The sequence below is a fragment of the Coregonus clupeaformis genome, unplaced genomic scaffold (genome assembly GCF_020615455.1).
Source record: "Coregonus clupeaformis isolate EN_2021a unplaced genomic scaffold, ASM2061545v1 scaf0754, whole genome shotgun sequence".
NCBI lineage: Eukaryota > Metazoa > Chordata > Actinopteri > Salmoniformes > Salmonidae > Coregonus > Coregonus clupeaformis.
Window position 1 is genome coordinate 28,290 of NW_025534209.1, and position 20,162 is coordinate 48,451.

General features: G+C 43.9%; 1 protein-coding gene across 3 annotated transcripts; it reads left to right on the forward strand.

Annotated features, from left to right (window-relative positions):
* Positions 1 to 4,018: 4,018 nt before the first annotated feature.
* LOC121560170 (inositol-3-phosphate synthase 1-A) lies at positions 4,019 to 12,654 on the forward strand. 3 transcript variants are annotated; one of them, XM_041873188.2, is made up of 11 exons: positions 4,019 to 4,292; positions 7,792 to 7,914; positions 8,008 to 8,169; positions 8,946 to 9,078; positions 9,419 to 9,612; positions 9,734 to 9,883; positions 9,989 to 10,204; positions 10,478 to 10,642; positions 10,846 to 10,959; positions 11,037 to 11,254; positions 11,425 to 12,654. In XM_041873188.2, the coding sequence occupies exons 2-11, from the start codon at positions 7,801 to 7,803 to the stop codon at positions 11,618 to 11,620; spliced, it is 1,662 nt and encodes a 553-aa protein (XP_041729122.1). In that variant the 5' UTR covers positions 4,019 to 4,292; positions 7,792 to 7,800; the 3' UTR covers positions 11,621 to 12,654. The 3 variants fall into 3 exon arrangements, with proteins under 3 accessions (XP_041729122.1, XP_041729124.1, XP_041729123.1); XM_041873190.2 differs by having other exon boundaries at positions 7,799 to 7,914; XM_041873189.1 differs by lacking the exon at positions 4,019 to 4,292 and adding an exon at positions 4,379 to 4,462.
* Positions 12,655 to 20,162: the final 7,508 nt, after the last annotated feature.

Consider the following 20,162-nt stretch of genomic DNA (forward strand, 5'->3'; position numbering starts at 1 on the left):
CTAAGATAATTTACCACTTTAGCTAAGGCTGTCTCTGTGCTGTGGTGGGCACGAGACTAGATACAAATAGCTAACCCTGGCGACCGAAGTTCTACCATTAATTTATTGAGGCAAGCAGATCAGCTATGTCAAGGTGTTACCCAAGCATGTGCTATGTGTATAGTGTATATAGCAATTACCAATAGACCTACTCAATTATAAGCTATAGTCAATCAAATAATTACTACGTAAAACGAGGAATGTATTTACTCAACTCAACTAATAGCATTTTTAGTCACGAAAGAATTAACACTCAAACAATTACAGTGTACATGAAATACATGATACATTACAGACTACTCAGAGTAAATGACTATCACCAATAGGCTGATTTAACATGGTTACACGTGTCTTCAATTCAGAATAATCTCAGAGAAAAAACTATGTGCATCAAATGAAAACTTGCTTCTGGGGCGGCAGGTAGCTTAGTGGTTAAGAGCATTGTGCCAGTAACCGAAAGGTCTCTGGTTCTAATCCCCGAGCCGACTAGGTGAAACATCTGTCGATGTGCCCTTGAGCAAGGCACTTAACCCTAATTGCTCTGGATAAGAGCGTCTGCTAAATGACTAAAATGTAATGTAAATGATGATACACACAGGAGCATGGTATCAAGTTCTCAAAGTATTAACAAATTCACTGTCCTTTAAATTCAAGCAGAAACTCACCCCCAACCTGAATTAACATTTCTTTGCACTTTGCTAGTAAAAACAAAAGACAGGAAAACACGCCCAGATTCTAATCTGATCGACTCAATTTAAATGATAGGAGCGCACCGCTGTGTCGCTCCCTCTGGACTATCCGCCATCCAATGAACAAAATAACACAGTTTCTCTGTAACAATATATCCATAGCACCTACAGTACAATAAAACATATACAAATTCGTAGCTCTTTATTAACTTTTAAAACAATCCAAACATCTGTCTTTAAGCCTCCCAGGGTTCTGTGAGAACGTCCCTCCCCGGAGAAAGACACAGATAAGGTGTGTTTGACCACTGTGACACTGCACAAAAGGTCAGCCATCCAAACAATGTCATAAATCGTAATTTAGTCATCAGGCTGGGCCTCCGGCGCCTCCGGCACCTGCAAGTCACCAGTCGCGATTATCACCTGCTTCAAGAGTGATGGTAACACACTTTTTGATTCACATCAGTTTAACATTATTACGACACCATGATCTGATTGTGAAATACAAAAAAGCACAACATTGTCAGATACACTGATCAATAAAGCCTAGTAATTGTTCTTCTGAATAACAATGTCCGAGAGTGTATTAGCAGTAGGGTGACATCAGCTAAATTGGGCCACTTTTTGGTAAATCGTTTGGGACAATAATACAATACCATATATGCCTTTTCCATGTGTTTTTTATGATTAATAATGACTGTTTTTGATAATTTTGTGTTGAAATTATTTAATAAAATATAATTATTTAGGCCCCTACAGTTCTTGAAACATCAGCTCTGCCAACATTTTGTTGCATGAGCAGTTTCAGGTAAAATGGGCCACAGCTTCCAGGTAAAATGGGCCAGTCAAACTCCAAAGGGAAATAGTCATTTATCATCAATTTTAATTTTAAAACACAGTTGCTTATACAGCCACATAACATTTAAACTGCATTAAACAAAAATTCATATGTGCCATTCAAAAACATTTTGGGTGCAAACCCACATATTCAAATGTGCAATTAAAAAAATCCATTTTGGAACAGCATAGATCAGTGAACTGTCAGTGGGTGTGTGTGTGTGTGTGTGTGTGTGTGTGTGTGTGTGTGTGTGTGAACAACACATTTAGAACAAAATGCATTCACAAAAATACAAAAATTCACATTCCAAATTATTAACTGATATGTTTGTGTGAAAACTTTTCAAACACAGTCTTTGCAAATAAAGGGTAGCACATGATGTGCACATTCTTGCTTTTCAGTAGCTTAATAAATTCCAGATTATAGACGTGGCTACTGTGGCCGTCAAGGAGGAGAAGATGGGGCCTGGGGTCATCCCTGGGGAGGGACTGAATGAACATTTGACCCCATTCCAGAAAGAGGTCAGAGGTAATCCAGCCATTGTCTGAACACCTTACGCTGGTGTTCTCCGGGCATCCCTGTAGCCACTCAGAACGAACACGCTTCCCCTTAAAAATAATTATTGTTCGACTGTATGTACCTTCTGCATTGAACGCTGCCAGACAAGTTGTTGTCTCCCCTTCTCTCCGGCACACACCTCCACACATGGCTGGCCAACCTGTCCAACAACCTTTGTCGAACTGAACTGGTCCTGAAGCCCAGACTCGTCACAGTTCCATATATGTGACGGTGTGCCCTCAATACCCAGCTCGACCAAAAGGTTCTCATACTGGTTAAACCACTGGCTAACCACCTCTTTGTTAAGTCCAGCAGCCCGTGCTGCAGACAGGACCTCTGGCTTGCGCATCCCAAGCTCTGGGTTTCGCTTTAGAAAGTTCTGAAACCAGTAATATCCGGCCCTTCCTGCTGTCAGGAGAAACCAGATATGTCGTTGTTGGCTGCAAAATCAAAGGCCACTTGCTGGACATCACGCTTTGTGAAGGGAAACCCCTCTGCGCCAATGTCTTGAGGGGTGGCAGCAAGCTCCCTTCCGCCTCCTCTGGAAGGTAGGGCTTCCGCCTGACACATGTTCACTGCCAGTCACCTTTCCGCTGATGCGTCTTTGCAGTGTGGATCGCGGCACACCCCATGCTCGTGATAAGAGTGCACACTCACTGTAATTCCTTTCTTCACTCCCTCCCTGTATTCATCTAAGGCACCCTTCATCCTCTCCTCTTTCCACAGATTGTAGTTGTTTGGCCTTCCTTTCCCTCCCTGTTTTATCTTTGTATCCTTTCCTCTCTGGTCCTTGCTCCTCCTCTCTTTTCTCTCGTTCTGTCTCCTCTCATTTCCTCTGCATTCCTTTCTCCTCACCTGTTCTCTCACTTCCTGTCTCCTCTGCTTGTCTCCTCTCTCATCCTTCCTTCTCCTCTCACTTCCTCTCTCTTTCCTTCTCCCTCTCTCCTCTCCTCTCGCTTCCTTCTCGGTTGCCATACTCACTGTAAATAAAATACTACCATTATTACTGTTGGGGGGTCATGGTGTGTGTGTGTGTGTGTGTGTGTGTGTGTGTGTGTGTGTGTGTATGCACGTACATACACATACAAACACAAACACACACCCTTACCACAAACTCACTCACACACACTCAAACACATGTGTATGTGTGTTTGTGAGTGACACAAATGATAGCCCATTTTAGCTGAAACCATGTGGCCCATTTTACCTCAAGGGGTTAAGGTAAATTGGGCCCCAAAAAAAGCATCACTTTTTCAAAAAAATATGTTCATATACCAAACTAACAACATTATTTCTGATTGATGCCATCAAGACAGATATTATGCATAGTTTTTTATGGGCATGTTGTTGTTTTTTACAGATTTATCATCCTTATAATAGTTTAGTTAGATTTGGTATGCCAGGCTACTCACCATGCAGCTTTCTGGTGCAGTCTTGATTTGAATTATTGCACTGCCCACCATAGCAACCATGAACCAATCAAATCACCTGTTACTTGTCAAGTACAGTTATGACAACAGTTTGAAATCCTTTGCAGTCATTGGCTCTAAATTCCAGAGGGCTGGGACCCCCAAACCTTAAATGGCCCATTTTACCTGATGGCCCATTTTACCTGATATCACCTAATAGATATTAGATAATAATAAAATATCCTTTATCAAGTATTATTTTCCATAAAGCACAAGTCAACTGCTGAAACACGTTAGGACTACTTGAATTATATGACATAATAATGTTTTACGTCTATTTTTTTCCTAATAGCAAGACTAGTCTAATTTTACTGGCGTGTACTGGGTGTACAGATATGTAAATGTGGGTATAGAAAATATTCGCCTCCCAAAGGTTATTTTGCATAGACACTCCTCTGCCTACAAGTAGCCAGTCCGGTTCTACAACTAAGCTATCTATATATGAACGGGGCTCTACATGAGATCCTCCTGCACTCGCAACGGCACTACTGGAACTTCACATCTTTATTTCACTTCGGCTTACTTGACGAATTGAAGAGGTCGGGCTGCGCATGAGAACAAGCGATTTACTAGGCTATTAGATTAAATATAACCGAAAATCGAAACAAGCAAGCCATCAAATCAACGAAGAACCGTCCGTAACCCGTTAGTTGTTTAGGAAGGGAAAGTTCCATCTTCATCTCCAGACTAACGCATTCCACGGTAGGTAGACTAAAGTGCGTAGGCTTTAAGTGCGTACTATCAAAGTTCCGCAATAGGATCTACGATGCTAATATCTGTGCATACATAGGCTACTCTCCAGAATTGTGTTTTGTAGGTATAGATGTCACCGATTAGGCTGAAACTCCATGTCATGAATTCACAATCTAAAGGTAATGATTTCACATTTTCAGCCATCAATTTTCTGTTTGTTTCCTGTAGCCTACTTGTCACTGGATCAATTGCTTTCATTTTACGCTGGCGACTCTATCCCAGTCTTGCCTGTGCCATTAGTTTTTCCCCGTTAAACACTCCAGTAATGGCTGACATAGGCTCAATGGAATACAATGTTTGTTTTGCATCTCAGACGATTTTGGGGGTAGCCCATACCGGCATTCGAACGCGGGCCCAGCGACTGTGAAGCCAACACCTGTAAACCGCTACGCCAAAAGATCCGAACCTCTTGACAAGGTGGCTAGGCATTTACATTTTACTCATTTAGCAGACGCTCTTATCCAGAGCGACTTACAGTTAGTGAGTGCATACATTTATTTATTTATTTTTCATACCCCCCGTGGGAATCGAACCCACAACACTGGCGTTGCAAACGCCATGCTCTACCAACTGAGCTACATCCCTGCCGGCCATTCCCTCCCCTACCCTAGACGATGCTGGGCCAATTGTGCGCCGCCCCATGGGTCTCCCGGTCGCGGCCGGCTACGACAGAGCCTGGATTCGAACCAGGATCTCTAGTGGCACAGCTAGCACTGTGCCCCTCGGGAGGCCCGAGGCATTCGTTAAGGTCGCTACATTACTTTCTTCTGGAGCGCTGTCCCCACGCTTCTCTATACCAGTGGTACCCAACCTTTTTCGGTTATCGGTTACCAATTTAATTTTGCTCCGCCCGGAGTACCCCTGAAGTACCCCCTCGTGCATTTTACCAGTAGGCCTATGGTCTCATGAGTCTTCTCAAGTACCCCCTCTAGAAAGGCCAAGTACCCCCAGGGGTCCTAGTGTAACAGTGTTGCTTCCGTCCCTCTCCTCGCCTCTACCTGGGCTTGAACCAGGGACCCTCTGCACACATCGACAACAGTCACCCTCGAAGCACCGTTACCCGTCGCTCCACAAAAGCCGCGGCTGTAGCAGAGCAAGGGAAACAACTACTTCAAGGTGAGTGGCGCAGTGGTCTAAGGCACTGCATCGCAGTGCTAACTGTGCCACTAGAGATCCTGGTTCGAATCCAGGCTCTGTCGCAGCCGGCCGCGACCGGGAGACTCATGGGTGGCGCACAATCGTCCAGGGTAGGGGAGGGAATGGCTGGCAGGGATGTAGCTCAGTTGATAGAGCATGGCGTTTGCAACGCCAGGGTTGTGGGTTCGATTCCCACGGGGGGCCAGTATAAAAAAAAAAAAATGTATTCACTAACTGTAAGTCGCTCTGGATAAGAGCGTCTGCTAAATGACTAAAATGTAAAAATGTCTCAGAGCGAGTGACGTCACCGATTGAAACGCTGCTAGTGCGCACCGCTAACTAGCTGGTTGGGAACAACACCTCTTTACCAAGTCCCTCCCCATTGGGCAAAAACTGGTTGAATCAACATTGTTTTCACGTCATTTCAACAAAAATAAATAAATGTAAAAGTTGAATCAACGTGGAAAACTGATTGGATTGCATTTGTAAAAAGTCATCAATGTAAGGGAATTTCATATTTTTTTCACGTACTTTTTCACCTAAATCCAAAGTCATGGTGAAATGTTTTGTTGATTTCACGTTAGTTGACAACTCAACCAGATGTTAATAAAAAATAGACATTGAACTGCTGTATGTGCCCAGTGGGTCACGTGTACATGCCTCTGCCAGGGCGCCATCCCACATCTGACACCAACTTTACCCCGGGTACAGTGACTGTCTAACAAACGCTTTAACCGTTAGGACAAGAGATCTGAACCTCTTGATGAGGTTGTGTTGGGTTAAGGTCATTACACATCTATTCAACCAGCTCTTGGTCGGGGATTTAACGCGCCATCTCGACACTTAGGCTAAATCACACACACAAAAAACAGAAGAATTATAACTTTATTTTGTATTGCTGTGTATCGATTTTTTTGTGCAATTGAAAAAAGTAATACTTTAATACATTTAAAATGTTTACAAATTAGGCTACATGCGTTGAAATGAAAGCACCTTCCGAGAAGGAACACTCGGAATTTAGTGATGATCTGATCTGGCAAACAATAGGCGTATGTAAAGTATGCCTATGTATGCTCTAGATAGGTGTAATCTAGAGCCAGGGGGGAAAAGGGGATTATAAAGAGAAAAAAGTTAATTTGACAATTTTGACAGTGTTCCGAAAATAACTTGAATATCTGAATTCCAACCAAAATGTCTGATCTCCACTCATTATTTGTTCGTGCCAGTAGGCTACAATGTTTTATGATATCTTACTCCATTGTCTTAACTGTTACATATGTCAGAATTGTATTTTTAACCTTTCAACAATTTAGACAGCGGTTGCTAATATACAGTAAGTAGGGCCATAAGACCCAATTCAATTCGGAAGACTATTAGGCCTACATCCACAGTGCGATTTCAACAGATTTAGCTGTTTATTCTAAAATTAATTAATTATTGACATTCCAACCATGTTCACCATTATCCAGTCCAATTGTGGCATGATTCCACTATTTATATCAGTTTGCATCAGTTTCAATGCAGGACTTTTATTTTGAAGGCGAACCGCTAATTCCACAATTGTTGCTAAACGCTACTGTTGCTCACTTTACGGTGGTGGCTTGTGACGCATCACTTTATCTCTACTCCGCCATGATACATGGTGCGTTCATATCCTGTCGGAGTTATCGGAAGTGCAGAGTTCCGACAGATGTTTCACTTGCACGACCCTCCAAGTCGTAATTATAAGTGGGAAACTCTGAGAAAATGTTGTTATTCAAGTTGTGACGTTTCACCACTGACCTTTCATATTTTTAACCAAAAGAAGACAACAAATCCGCTTTTGACAATTAGCCTCTAAACGTATCAATGTGGATAATGTAGATAGTTTGACCATATTGTCAATGTTAAGCAAGCTAGCTAACTTTTTTATTTGCAACATTGGCTCGCTTATCAAGCTAGCTAAAATCTTGTTGGTTGAAGAATTGGTCTGAATCCTAAAGCACTTGAAAACAGTCCTGTTGGATTTACAAATTCCCAGTTTCCCACTTCCCAGGAGCACATGAATGACCAATACAATTTCATGGGTGAAGGAAAATTCCCTAAAATGTGTTGCTTTTCCGATAGACCTATAATCAATTCAGTCTATAGTTATTTTTCATATTTTAATATATTTGTTATATTTAGGGAAATTACATTATTCAAATAAATCAATGAAGCCAAAGAACCCCTAGGCTAACCCTAGTGTTCATTTCTCCCCTAACTGTGCTGTTGCACACTCTCTCTCTCTGTCTCTATATTTGTCTCTCTCTCTGTCACTCTCTCTCTCAAGACTGCAGTCATGACTGAGAACATTCGTATCAACAATCCCAATGTGAAGTACACAGACACACACATCGAGGCTCAGTACAGCTACCACACTACAGCTGTACGCAGGGATGAAGACACACTCATAGTAAGTCTCACACACACTTACACAAACACACACTCCACCAACATCATATATCTCCTTTCTAACTGTGTAAATCTCTCCACTCCACCCTTCCAGGTGACCCCGTCCGTTAGTGAGCTGGCGTTCCGTACTGAGCGACGTGTCCCCAGGCTGGGGGTGATGCTAGTTGGCTGGGGAGGAAACAATGGGACCACCGTCACCGCTGCTGTCCTGGCCAACAGACTGGGACTCACCTGGAGAACCAAAACTGGAGAACAGGTAATGTGATGTGTGTGTGTGTGTCTCATTGATCCTGCTTTGTGACAGTTTTATGGCCTATTTTCCAAAGATATGTCTCTCCCCTGATACAGAGCTAGCTAGCAGAGCCTCATTATACCCCTGATACAGTGATGGGTTCACACACACACACACACACACACACACACACACACACACACACACTGATATGATGGGTTTAGTGGAGTGTTAAGGGCTTAACATTGACTGAGGTAAAGGCAGTCCTTTACCTTATATGTGCATCATTACTTCCCCGAATGTATCACTTTTTATAAGTTAAAAAAAAATCCCTCAAATCATTCTCCATTTAATGCAGTGATATTCAAAGTTGGAGCCATGACCCGAGTGGGGTCCCGGGGGAATTGCAGTGGGCTCGCCAAAACAAAACATTTAATAGTACAGATTATTGTATAGGATAATATACAAACGTTTTTGAGAAAGATCATTTGAAAAATAACATTTTATTGAGTAAATGTATTTATTGGTTCTCTTAATTTTGATAAGAGAGATGAAAATGTAGTGAATTGAAGGTTATTTGTTGATGTAAAAATCAAAATGTACCGATTTTAAGGTTGTCGTTACATTTTGGATGGGGTGGGGTTGGCCGAAAATCTGGTGGGAAAAAGGGGTCCCCGCTGAAAACGTTTGAATACCACTGATTTAATGTGTTGTTATTTTTCAAGACTTGTTATTTATTTTTGTTCTGTCTCTGTTTTTTTACCCTCTCCCCTTTTTCAAACCCCTCTCCCCCCTCCCAGAAAGCCAACTACTACGGTTCCCTCTTCCAGTCCTCAACGGTGTGTTTGGGGGCGGGGCCAGATGGAAAGGAAGTTAACGTTCCGTTCCGTGACCTCCTACCCATGGTGCACCCTGATGATATCGTCTTTGATGGTAAAGGAGTGTCTGTGTGTAATCAGAGAGGGAATGCTGACCCTAGGTCAGTTCTTCAGGGGCCACTCTGTGGAAAAGGAAAATATAAAAGGCTCCATGTGGAATGTCTTGTCTGCCAGGCTGGGTATTTAACCTCCTGTTTAACTCTGTCAGTCTATCTAGCACCATTACTCAGCACTGCCCTGGAGACAGAGGTGCAGTACACACCTCTGGTCCTCTAGTCTAACTGGTCCTCTGTGTGCACTTGGGCTTGTCTGGAGGGTTTTGTTTGAAGAGACATTAGGTGTGTAAACTTTAGCTAACAAATTCAACAGAGAGTGTGTGTGTGTGTGTGTGTCAGGCTGGGACATCTCGTCCATGGATCTGGGCAGTGCGATGGAGAGAGCCGAGGTCCTTGATTGGTCCCTCCAGGAGAAGCTCCGCCCACACATGAGCCACCTCCGACCCCGGGCCTCCATCTATTTCCCGGAATTCATAGCTGCCAACCAGGCGGGCCGAGCGGACAACGTTCTGACAGGGACCATGGCCGAACAGGTACGCCCAATCCAAAGTAGTGTGTGTGCCCCATGCTCCTTGTCCCCCTAACCCCCTATCTCTTACCCCATACACCCTAGACCCTATGTGTCTGAGTAGTGATTCTTCTATCTCCCTCCAGGTGGAGCAGATCAGAGCAGACATTCAGGACTTCAAGCATTCAAGTGGCGTGGACAAGGTCATCGTTTTGTGGACGGCCAACACCGAACGTTTCTGTGACCTCACAGCCGGGGTCAACGACACGGCCAAGAATCTCCTGGCTGCCATACAGGTAGAGATCTGACAGATCTATTATATCTATATACATCTATACTATTCTGTCTCTCTCTTTTTCTCTAACTCGGCTTCTCTCTCTTACACTCTCTCTCTCTCTCAGTCAGGTGGGGAGGTGTCTCCCTCTACTTTGTTTGCCGTAGCCAGTATCCTGGAGGGCTGTGCCTACATCAACGGTTCTCCCCAGAACACGTTTGTCCCTGGGGCCATAGAGCTGGCTGTGGAGAGAAACGTGTTCATAGCAGGAGACGACTTCAAGTCTGGTCAGACAAAGATCAAGTCAGTCCTGGTCGACTTCCTGATCAGTGCTGGGATCAAGGTGAGAGGTCGACCCAGTCCAGTCCATTTGATGTTTCATTCACTTTAATAGGACTTCTGTTATATGAACAGTCCCAGCTCCACTTGTATAATGTCAATGTACATAATTATACAATTACTAAGTTATTATGAAATTACTATACAACATGTTAAAACACTGTTACTACTAGAGTAATTACAACGTTACTACCCAGGTATAATGGCAATTTCGTGTGTAAATACTAGGTTAATACAAGACTGTACAATAACGTGTTGCTGTCTGTTGCCATGACAGCCCACCTCCATTGTCAGCTACAATCACCTTGGCAACAATGATGGTATGAACCTCTCAGCACCACAGCAGTTCCGCTCCAAGGAGATCTCCAAGAGCAATGTGGTTGATGACATGGTCAACTCCAACCCTATACTGTACCGCAAAGGGGAGAAACCTGACCACTGTGTAAGTATGTGCGTGGGTTCCGCGTGTGTGTGTGTGTGGTAACACAGAGAAACCTGATCTGGGTTAAGAGTTGAAAATGTGTATGTGTTTTTTCATACCTGGTAGCTATCAATTGCATTGCATTTATTTTACTAAGTGGCAGAAAGTATCCATAGTTTTTCTTGAGAAATACTTGACTCAGTTCTCTTGCTGTGTGTGTGTAGGTGGTGATTAAGTATGTGCCGTATGTGGGGGACAGTAAGAGGGCGATGGATGAATACACCTCTGAGATCATGATGGGAGGAACCAACACTATCGCAATGCACAACACCTGTGAGGTGAGTCACACACACACACACACACACGCACACTTACACCTCAACCTGCTTTTTCTAACAGAGGTGTCTCTCTCCAGGACTCTCTGCTAGCCAGCCCTATCATCCTGGACCTGGTCCTCCTCACAGAGTTGTGTCAGCGTGTGTGTGTCCGGCCCCAGGGATCAGAGACCTTCCAGTCCTTCCACAGTGTCCTGGCTATCCTCTCCTTCCTGTGTAAAGCTCCCCTCATCCCCCCTGGGGCCCCGCTGGTCAACGCCTTCTTCAGACAGAGAGCCTGCATCGAGAACATCATGAGGTCAGAACACATACCACCCTGTCTTGTTAGGGATTTGTCTTAGTGGTCACCTATCATAATGGTTGTTACTGAGCTTCCTGTCTCTCTTGTCCAATAATAACGTTGTGCCTGTCTCTGTGGTGATATGCATTCAGTTTTGCAACTGACTAGGTATCCCTTTTCCCTTTCAGAGCGTGCCTTGGTCTCCCCCCTCAGAACCACATGCACCTGGAGCACAAGCTGCAGAGGGGCTTCCTGCCTCGCCACGACAACCGTATTTACGAAGATGTGGCTACCAAGACCAAGATGGTCCTAAGCAACGGTTACCACGCCTCCCAACAGAATGGTGTCTGCACACACGTGGTGAAAGAGGCAACGATTGGATAATGGCTGCAGATTAGGTCTCTGTCATCATGGGGAAGATTCTAGAAGTGTCCACAGCCATAGAGAAACAATTACATCCATAGTTTAGTTTACTAACTGTAAGTCGCTCTGGATAAGAGCATCTGCTAAATGACTAAAATGTAAATGTATTAGGATCCCCATTAGCTGTTGCACATGCAGCAGCTACTCTTCCTGGGGTCCACATAAAACATAAAATACATGATAGAGCACAGAACAGTTATGGACAAGAACAACCTAAGATATTATTACATTAAAATGTAAAGTAACATATTGTAGAGGCACCAAGAGATAACAATGTTTTACTATTTACATACTATTCATATATACATATTCAGATACTTATATACAGTGCAGTTAAATTAGATCCATAGAAAGTTAACCAAACTCTTTATACAGCATACTGTATGATGATCATGTTTTATTTAGCCTATTTGTGTAAGATACATACAGTAGGGAAGAAAAAAAAAACTATAGTTGGCTCTAACGATTGTAACTTTTGGATGACCAGTTTAATATTCTGTGGTTTTAGACTCTTATTGCTCATATACATACAAACTGAACCAAACTCTGTTCTTGTATTTGTTCCAATGACATGTAACATGCAATGTTACCCTACCATCCCCTACCATACCCTACCATACCCTACCATCCCTACCCTGATTGGAGTAAACTAACGGACAACACTACTTATACTGCTACGTACAGCTATTTTCGCTCACATCTACGGTACCTGTATTTAAACAATTATACATATATTCCTAATTTCCTCTTTCTGTAAGTGCTGGATTTTCACCCACAGTGGCCAATCCGCCATTCATTCTGACCTTAACTCCAACCCTCCAATGTCCACAGGTTAACTAATCTTTCCCAGTATAACACCATTTTGCTATTTCGTTTTGCAGTACATCCCTCCATTTTACTATCATGTCTTATGAGTGTCCTGAACCTCCCTATTTGTAACATTTCTAACGATATTGCCCCAAAAATAAATACTTTACCTGAGAGTATAAATTATATTTCCCCTTGACTGATCGTGGTTTTTCCAGATCTAACAATACAGTTTGCAGGTCCCTGATATTATGACATAACAACCATGCCTGGATCTGACTCCAAAAGTGACCCACCGATGGACAGTACCAGAAAATATATTCTAGTGATTCTGCTTCCTCGTGCACAAGGCTGACTGTTCAATGCATCAAATATTGAGCATTCATTTTGTAGCAAGTATTTTATGTAATAGCTTAAATTGAAATGAACGGATTGATGTGTCAATTGTTGTTTTATATGTCAGTTCATAGACCCGATGCCAAGTGTGATGTCACGAGAGGCTACACAGCTTTCAGCGGGATTGCTCAAGTAGTGCCAGGAGACCAGGTTCAACCAAAACAAGGATTTTATTAAAGGTCTTGGGAAACTAACGAAAGTATAACACAATTCTGTTCTCTGGTGGCTCTTTAAGGGTTAACAGTTCAGGGATGTCTCTTCCACATCCAAAATCATAACTCTCCCTCGCTCAAATAACTTTTCCCCAGTCTTACTGTATTCCACGTTGCAGCTAGTGGCCAACCCAGCAAAACGTCCTTCCAAATGTCCCACACGTATTTCCACAGGTGCATATATCCAAAGGTGAGTATTTCCCAAAGGTAAGTATCTCCAAATCCTTATATTCCTCATGGAAGTGGACGTGCAGCACTCTTGTCCTCCAGAGAGCCCAGGTTGGAGACCGTGTGTCTTCACCCCCACCCACTCACCCCCAGTGTGTCTCTTCCCTTCAACTCATCAGCTCCTCATTTGTTTCAGCTGCGTGGGAAGATTGGCCATAGAGGGGTGGAGTTCCCGACCATACCAGCAGATGGAGCCATAGCTGTCTGGGTTTGCAGCCACCTCAGGGGGATGTAACGTCCCTCCAGGACACAGCCTCTCGTGACATCACACATCCCCCTCCTCGGGACCGACGTCCTCGTCGGGGTAAAGGCAGCGAAGAAGGCATCACGCCGGGAGAGGGCGTCCGCATTGCCGTGGTGCTTGCCAGACTGCTCTCTCTTCAACTCCTCCAACTCTAGGACCAGGGACTCCGCCTCCTGTTGTCTCTCCTTGAGTTTCTTACTGAACGCATCAGCCTTGGTTTTAGCAGAGTTTAGCTTCTGTTGAGCAGCTTTCAGTTCCTTCTCTCTCTCTGCCTCCGCATTCTTCATCTTGTTCTCCAACACCTTGTACTTCTCCTCTGCCTTCTTCTGGACCTCCTTACTACTGCGCAGGGTCTCCTCACACTCCTCGATGGTCCTGCGCAGCCTCTCCAGCTCCTCCTGTTGCTTAGGGAAGGAGCTCTGTTGGAGTTTAGCCTGGAGGATATCTAACTCTTCTGTCTTCATGTCTAACTGTTGCTTTAACAAACGATACCTCTCAGCGGTCCCCTTCAGACCAGACAGTTCTTTGTCCAGATTCTGTAGCTCCGTCTCTGTGTCGGTCTGGGCACCTGCCATCCCAATCAGAGCCCGGGCGGGAGTGAGTAACTCGGAGGATTGCACCGGAGCCTTCCCAGGATGAGTCTTGCCTCTCCGTTTCCGAGGTACTCGGGTTATCCTCTCCTGAGACTCTCTCCAGAGTGGGTAAAAGGCTGGGCAGTCTCGTCCAATTAGGACAGGGACGGGGAGGGAATCAACCACCCCCGCCGTCGTGTGTATGGTTCCCCGTGTGCTGGTCATTGTAAGTTCAGTAATGGGGTATTCTCTGGTGTCCCCATGGACACAGGAAACTGGGAGGACTTTCCCCGGGGTCAGACACGTTGGGCCCACCAAATCCTTACGCACCAGGGTGGCCCGGCTACCAGAATCCAGTAAGGCCTCCACATCATGGTGATTCACAGTTACCGGGCAGGTGGGGGGTCGATCGGGCCGCCATCTACGACTCCCAAGAGCGAGGCAACACGGTGTGTGGGTGCTGAGCTGGAGGACTCCGCAGTGGGCATAGGTTCATCGGCTGGTTTCCCACACTGCCAGGAGATATGTCCCATCTCCCCACACCGGTAACACTGTCGAGTTTCCCCCTCCTGGTGTACTCTTCTTGGACCCGCCTGGTTTCTGGCTCCCCCTGGAGCCGGGATAAGTCCTGACGTGGCTGAGTTCGAGACCTTGGGGTCCTTTGGACGGGTTCTTCCCATTTGTGGTGGGGCCGCCCTCCTGGGGTCTTTTCGGGAAGCATTCAGCATCTCCGCTGTGGCCTGGTACTTTTCCACAGCTTCCACCGTCAGATCAGCCGTGGTCAAGGCCTGTTGACTGATGAACCGTTTTGCCTCATAAGGCAGGGCGCGTAGGTAACGATCCACCACAACGGCCTCCACCACCGCCGCTGCTGTATTCCTCTGCGGATCCAGGACAAGTTCATGCATCTGCGCCCGAGGAGGTTGGTCTGGTTGGAAGGTCCAGCTGTGAAAGCGCTGGGCCATACCAAACTTTGTGAGTCCATATCTGCTGAGGATCTCAGACTTCAGGGCATCATAGTCAGTAACCTGGTCAGGGCCCAGGTCCCGGACAGCATTCAGCGATTCCCCGGTTAGAAAGGGGGGCTAACAGACCAACCCACTGTTGCTTGGGCCAGGCTTCCCTAGTGGCCGTGGCCTCAAATGCATGCAGGTATGCCTCAATGTCATCGGTAGCTCCCATCTTAGATATAAAGTCACTTGCCTTTATTGGGCGGGTATTTTGGACCACCCTCTGTCTCTGCAACTGCAATTCCTCTGCCTTCAGAAGGTTGGCTTTCTTTTGCTCCTCCAAGAGAGCCACGTTTGCTTGCATCTGGGCTTGCTGGCCAGCAACAAGGGCTTTCAATATGTCCTCCATTTCAGTCGGGCGGGGAGCCTACGGCCAACTTGGAAAACTGGGTGATCAAACCTTCGGTATCCTCCTCTGACATGCACTATTAACGCTTGAGCGTGCCTGTATTCTCCACCATCTGTGATGTCACGAGAGGCTACACAGCTTTCAGCGGGATTGCTCAAGTAGTGCCAGGAGACCAGGTTCAACCAAAACAAGGATTTTATTAAAGGTCTTGGGAAACTAACGAAAGTATAACACAATTCTGTTCTCTGGTGGCTCTTTAAGGGTTAACAGTTCAGGGATGTCTCTTCCACATCCAAAATCATAACTCTCCCTCGCTCAAATAACTTTTCCCCAGTCTTACTGTATTCCACGTTGCAGCTAGTGGCCAACCCAGCAAAACGTCCTTCCAAATGTCCCACACGTATTTCCACAGGTGCATATATCCAAAGGTGAGTATTTCCCAAAGGTAAGTATCTCCAAATCCTTATATTCCTCATGGAAGTGGACGTGCAGCACTCTTGTCCTCCAGAGAGCCCAGGTTGGAGACCGTGTGTCTTCACCCCCACCCACTCACCCCCAGTGTGTCTCTTCCCTTCAACTCATCAGCTCCTCATTTGTTTCAGCTGCGTGGGAAGATTGGCCATAGAGGGGTGGAGTTCCCGACCATACCAGCAGATGGAGCCATAGCTGTCTGGGTTTGCAGCCACCTCAGGGGGATGTAACGTCCCTCCAGGACACAGCCTCTCGTGACATCACACAAGGTATTGGGACTTCAAAAACCTGTTAGCAACGTGACTTGAATTATATACGGTATTGCTGTCAAACCTTTTGACTTCATTCAATCATTTTAAGCCATTTATGATTTTTTTATGGGGACAGACCGACTAATTCGTTAATTTCTTGTTTAAGTAATTGTCTCTTCCAATTGTGTATTGAGCATACACCTCCATACACTGTTGTTAGTTGTTTGTGTGACAATTTTATCGTTGTTGTTTACAATGTCCTTCATAAATATTATACCCTTGTACATTTCTTCCAAAAAAAAAGTCTATATCTCTATCAGTACATTGGAGTTCAGCCATATTATTTGCTGTAATATTAGATCTGCCTTTTCTGGAGGACGAAATTGTAACCAACTCTGTTAGACTTCATTTAAAAAAGGAGGATACTTTAAACAGGGATCCATTGTCAATCCAACAAAAATGTAAGGTTTTAATATGTAAAAAGACAAAGAGCCCACTCAAAAACATTGGATGGCCCTCTCTTAGTAGCTTGCTAGAAAACCAATTTGGATTTAGATACAATTTCTGTACAATGGAGGCTTTAAGAGAGAGATTTAATGCCGTAATAATTAATAGTTTTAACCCTCCAAACTCATGTTCGTTATACAAATATGCTCATTTAACTATCTGGTTTGCCATTCCAAATAATGTAGGAAAAAAGTTTTTACGCATGGTTTGAAAAAGTATTCTCCTGGAGTTGGTAGAGCCATGAATAAATATGTAAACTGCAATTTTACTAGATAATTCAATCAGGGTAATCTTCCCTTAAATGGATAAGTGATTCCCTTTCCACGGTTTCAAGATTCGATCTATTTTGCTTTCGATCGAAGTTAATAGTTGCAAGATCGCTCAACCTTTCCAGGATATGTACATGAAGCACATAAACTTCACCATCCGCCAATTTAAATCGGGAGACCACATGGCAATTTAAAGTTTGTATCTTTTAGAGACCCAATCTGTAATATAGTTGGGTTTTAGTCCAGAGAAACTGGAGAAATTATCCAGGTCCTCAATGAGTCCTTTCAAGGTTGAAGATTGAGGACTCAAGAGAACTTGAGTCATCAGCACACATTGATACTTTTGTCTCTAATCTTAACTTCTAGCCCCTTAATGTTATCATTAGATCACATTTTTAAAGCTAACAATTCAGTGGCAATAATAAATAGGTATGGTGACAAGAGGGCAGCCTTGTTTTATGACTCTTGACAATTCAAAGTTCTCAGAGCAGTAACCATTATTTATTATTTCAGTAGTTCATAAAAAGTTGATATCTATATTGGAATGCCAGAGACCAGGGGTTTTCCCTATCTGAAAGGAATCAATTGCCAACCATAGTTCATCATGTGTAATTAGACTGTCACAAAAACAATTGTGTTGCAGATAGTTTAACATGATTTTTTGGGAGAAGGATATCACAAAACATATCCTCAAGTGAGGTTGGAGAAACTTGACAAAATAACATTTGTTTAAACTATTTTACATCATCATTCAAAATCTCTATTGGTGAGATAAGGATTTCTCCATGTTTCTAAGAAATTGTTGTAAGTTATTTTTGGTCACAGTTCTATATTGAAGGTTTAGGGAAAAGTTGGTGCATTTTTTGCCATTCTCCATCCAATTTGCAGTTTTTTAGATAAATGAAACGCGATCTTTCCTGAATAAGTTCCTCAAACTCTTTTTGTTTTGCATCTGGATTATTCAGTGCTTCTGTATTACATTTATTTACACTATTGACCGATACTGTTTTTGGGATGAAAATGTAATTGAATGGCCTCTAAGGGTACATTTAAAGGCATCCCATAAGATACGTTGGTCCGCTGAACCTGTATTGTGCAAGAAAAAGTTGGTTATGAATTCCTTAATTTTTGTTAAGAAAGTAGTGTCAGTCAATAAATCCTGGTTACATTTCCAATATCCCTGTCCTCGTGGAAAGTCTGTCATAGTTACATGGAGGCCTATAAGATTATGGTCTGATCGCATTCAATCCCCAATCCGTACTTTTTTCACTTTTGGCACCATATAAAAGGATACCAGAAAAAATATATATCAGACTAGATTGATTAAGCCTCCTCCAAGTACAGTGCCTTCGGAAAGTATTCAGACCCCTTGACTTTTTCCAAATTTTGTTAAGTTACAGCTTTATTCTAAACTGGGTTAAATAAATACAAATCCTCAGCAATCTACACACAATACCCCATAATGACAAAGCAAAAACAGTTTTTTTGATCATTATTTACATAAGTATTCAGACCCTTTGCTATGAGACTCGAAATTGAGTTCAGGTGCATCCTGTTTCCATTGATTATCCTTGAGATGTTTCTACAACTTGATTGGAGTCCACCTGTGGTAAATTCAATTGATTTGACACACACCTGTCTAAGGTCCACAGCTGACAGTACATGTCAGAGCAAAAACCAAGCCATAAGGTCGAAGGAATTGTCAGTAGAGCTCCGAGACAAGATTGTGTAAAGGCACAGATCTGGGGAAGGGTACCAAAAAATGTCTGCAGCATTGAAGGTCCCCAAGAACATAGTGGCCTCCATCATTCATAAATGGAAGAGGTTTGGAACCACCAAGACTCTTCCTAGAGCTGGCCGACCGGCCAAATTGAGCAATCGGGGAGAAGGGCCTTGGTCTGGCAGAGCTCTAGAGTTCCTCTGTGGAGATGGGAGAACCTTCCAGAAGGACATCCATCTGCATCAATCCACAAATCAAGCCTTTATGGTAGAGTGGCCAGACGGAAGCCACTCCTCAGTAAAAGGCGCATGACAGCCCACTTGGAGTTTGCCAAAAGGCACCTAAAGACTCTCAGACCATGAGAAACAAGATTCTCTGGTCTGATGAAACCAAGATTGAACTCTTTGGCCTGAATGACAAGCGTCACGTCTGGAGGAAACCTGGCACCATCCCTACGGTGAAGCGTGGTGGCAGCATCATGCTGTGGGAATGTTTTCAGTGGCAGGGACTGGGAGACTAGTCAGGATCGAGGCAAAGATGAACGGAGCAAAGTACAGAGAAATCCTTGATGAAAACCTGCTCCAGAGTGCTCAGAACCTCAGACTGGGGCGAAGGTTCACCTTCCAACACGACAACGACCCTAAGCACACAGCCAAGACAACGCAGGAGTGGCTTCGGGACAAGTCTCTGAATGTCCTTGAGTGGCCCAACCAGGACTTGAACCCGATCAAACATCTCTGGATAGACCTGAAAATAGCTGTGTATCAACGCTCCCCATCAAACCTGACAGAGCTTGAGAGGATCTGCAGAGGAGAATTGGAGAAACTCCCCAAATACAGGTGTGCCAAGCTTGTAGCTTCATAACCAAGAAGACTTGAGGCTGTAATTGCTGCCAAAGGTGCTTCAACAAAGTACTGAGTAAAGGGTCTGAATACTTATGTAAATGTGATATCAGTTTATTTGTAATAAATTAGCAAAAAATTCTACAAACCTGTTTTTGCTTTGTCATTATGGGGTATTGTGTGTAGATTGATGAGGGGAAAAAACAATTTAATCAATTTTAGAATAAGGCTGTAACATAACAAAATGTGGGAAAAAGTCAAGGGGTCTGAATACTTTCACTGTATATCTTACGAGATCCGGGTTTTTAAGCTTCCAAATATCCATCAATTCTAACATGTCTATAATATTCGTAATCTCTTTGAGCGCCAGAGGGTGATAGTTGGTAGTAGTGTGATTGCCTTTTGTCACGCCCTGGCTCTGGGGACTCTTGTATGTTGAGCCAGGGTGTTAGTTTCTTTGTGTAGTGTCTATGTTTCGTTTTCTATGTTCTGTTCTAGGTTATGTGTTTCTATGTTGGCCGGGGTGGTTCTCAATCAGAGGCAACGAGAATCAGCTGTTGCTTGTTGTCTCTGATTGGGAACCATACTTAGGCAGCCTGTTGTGCACTTGTGTTTTGTGGGATCT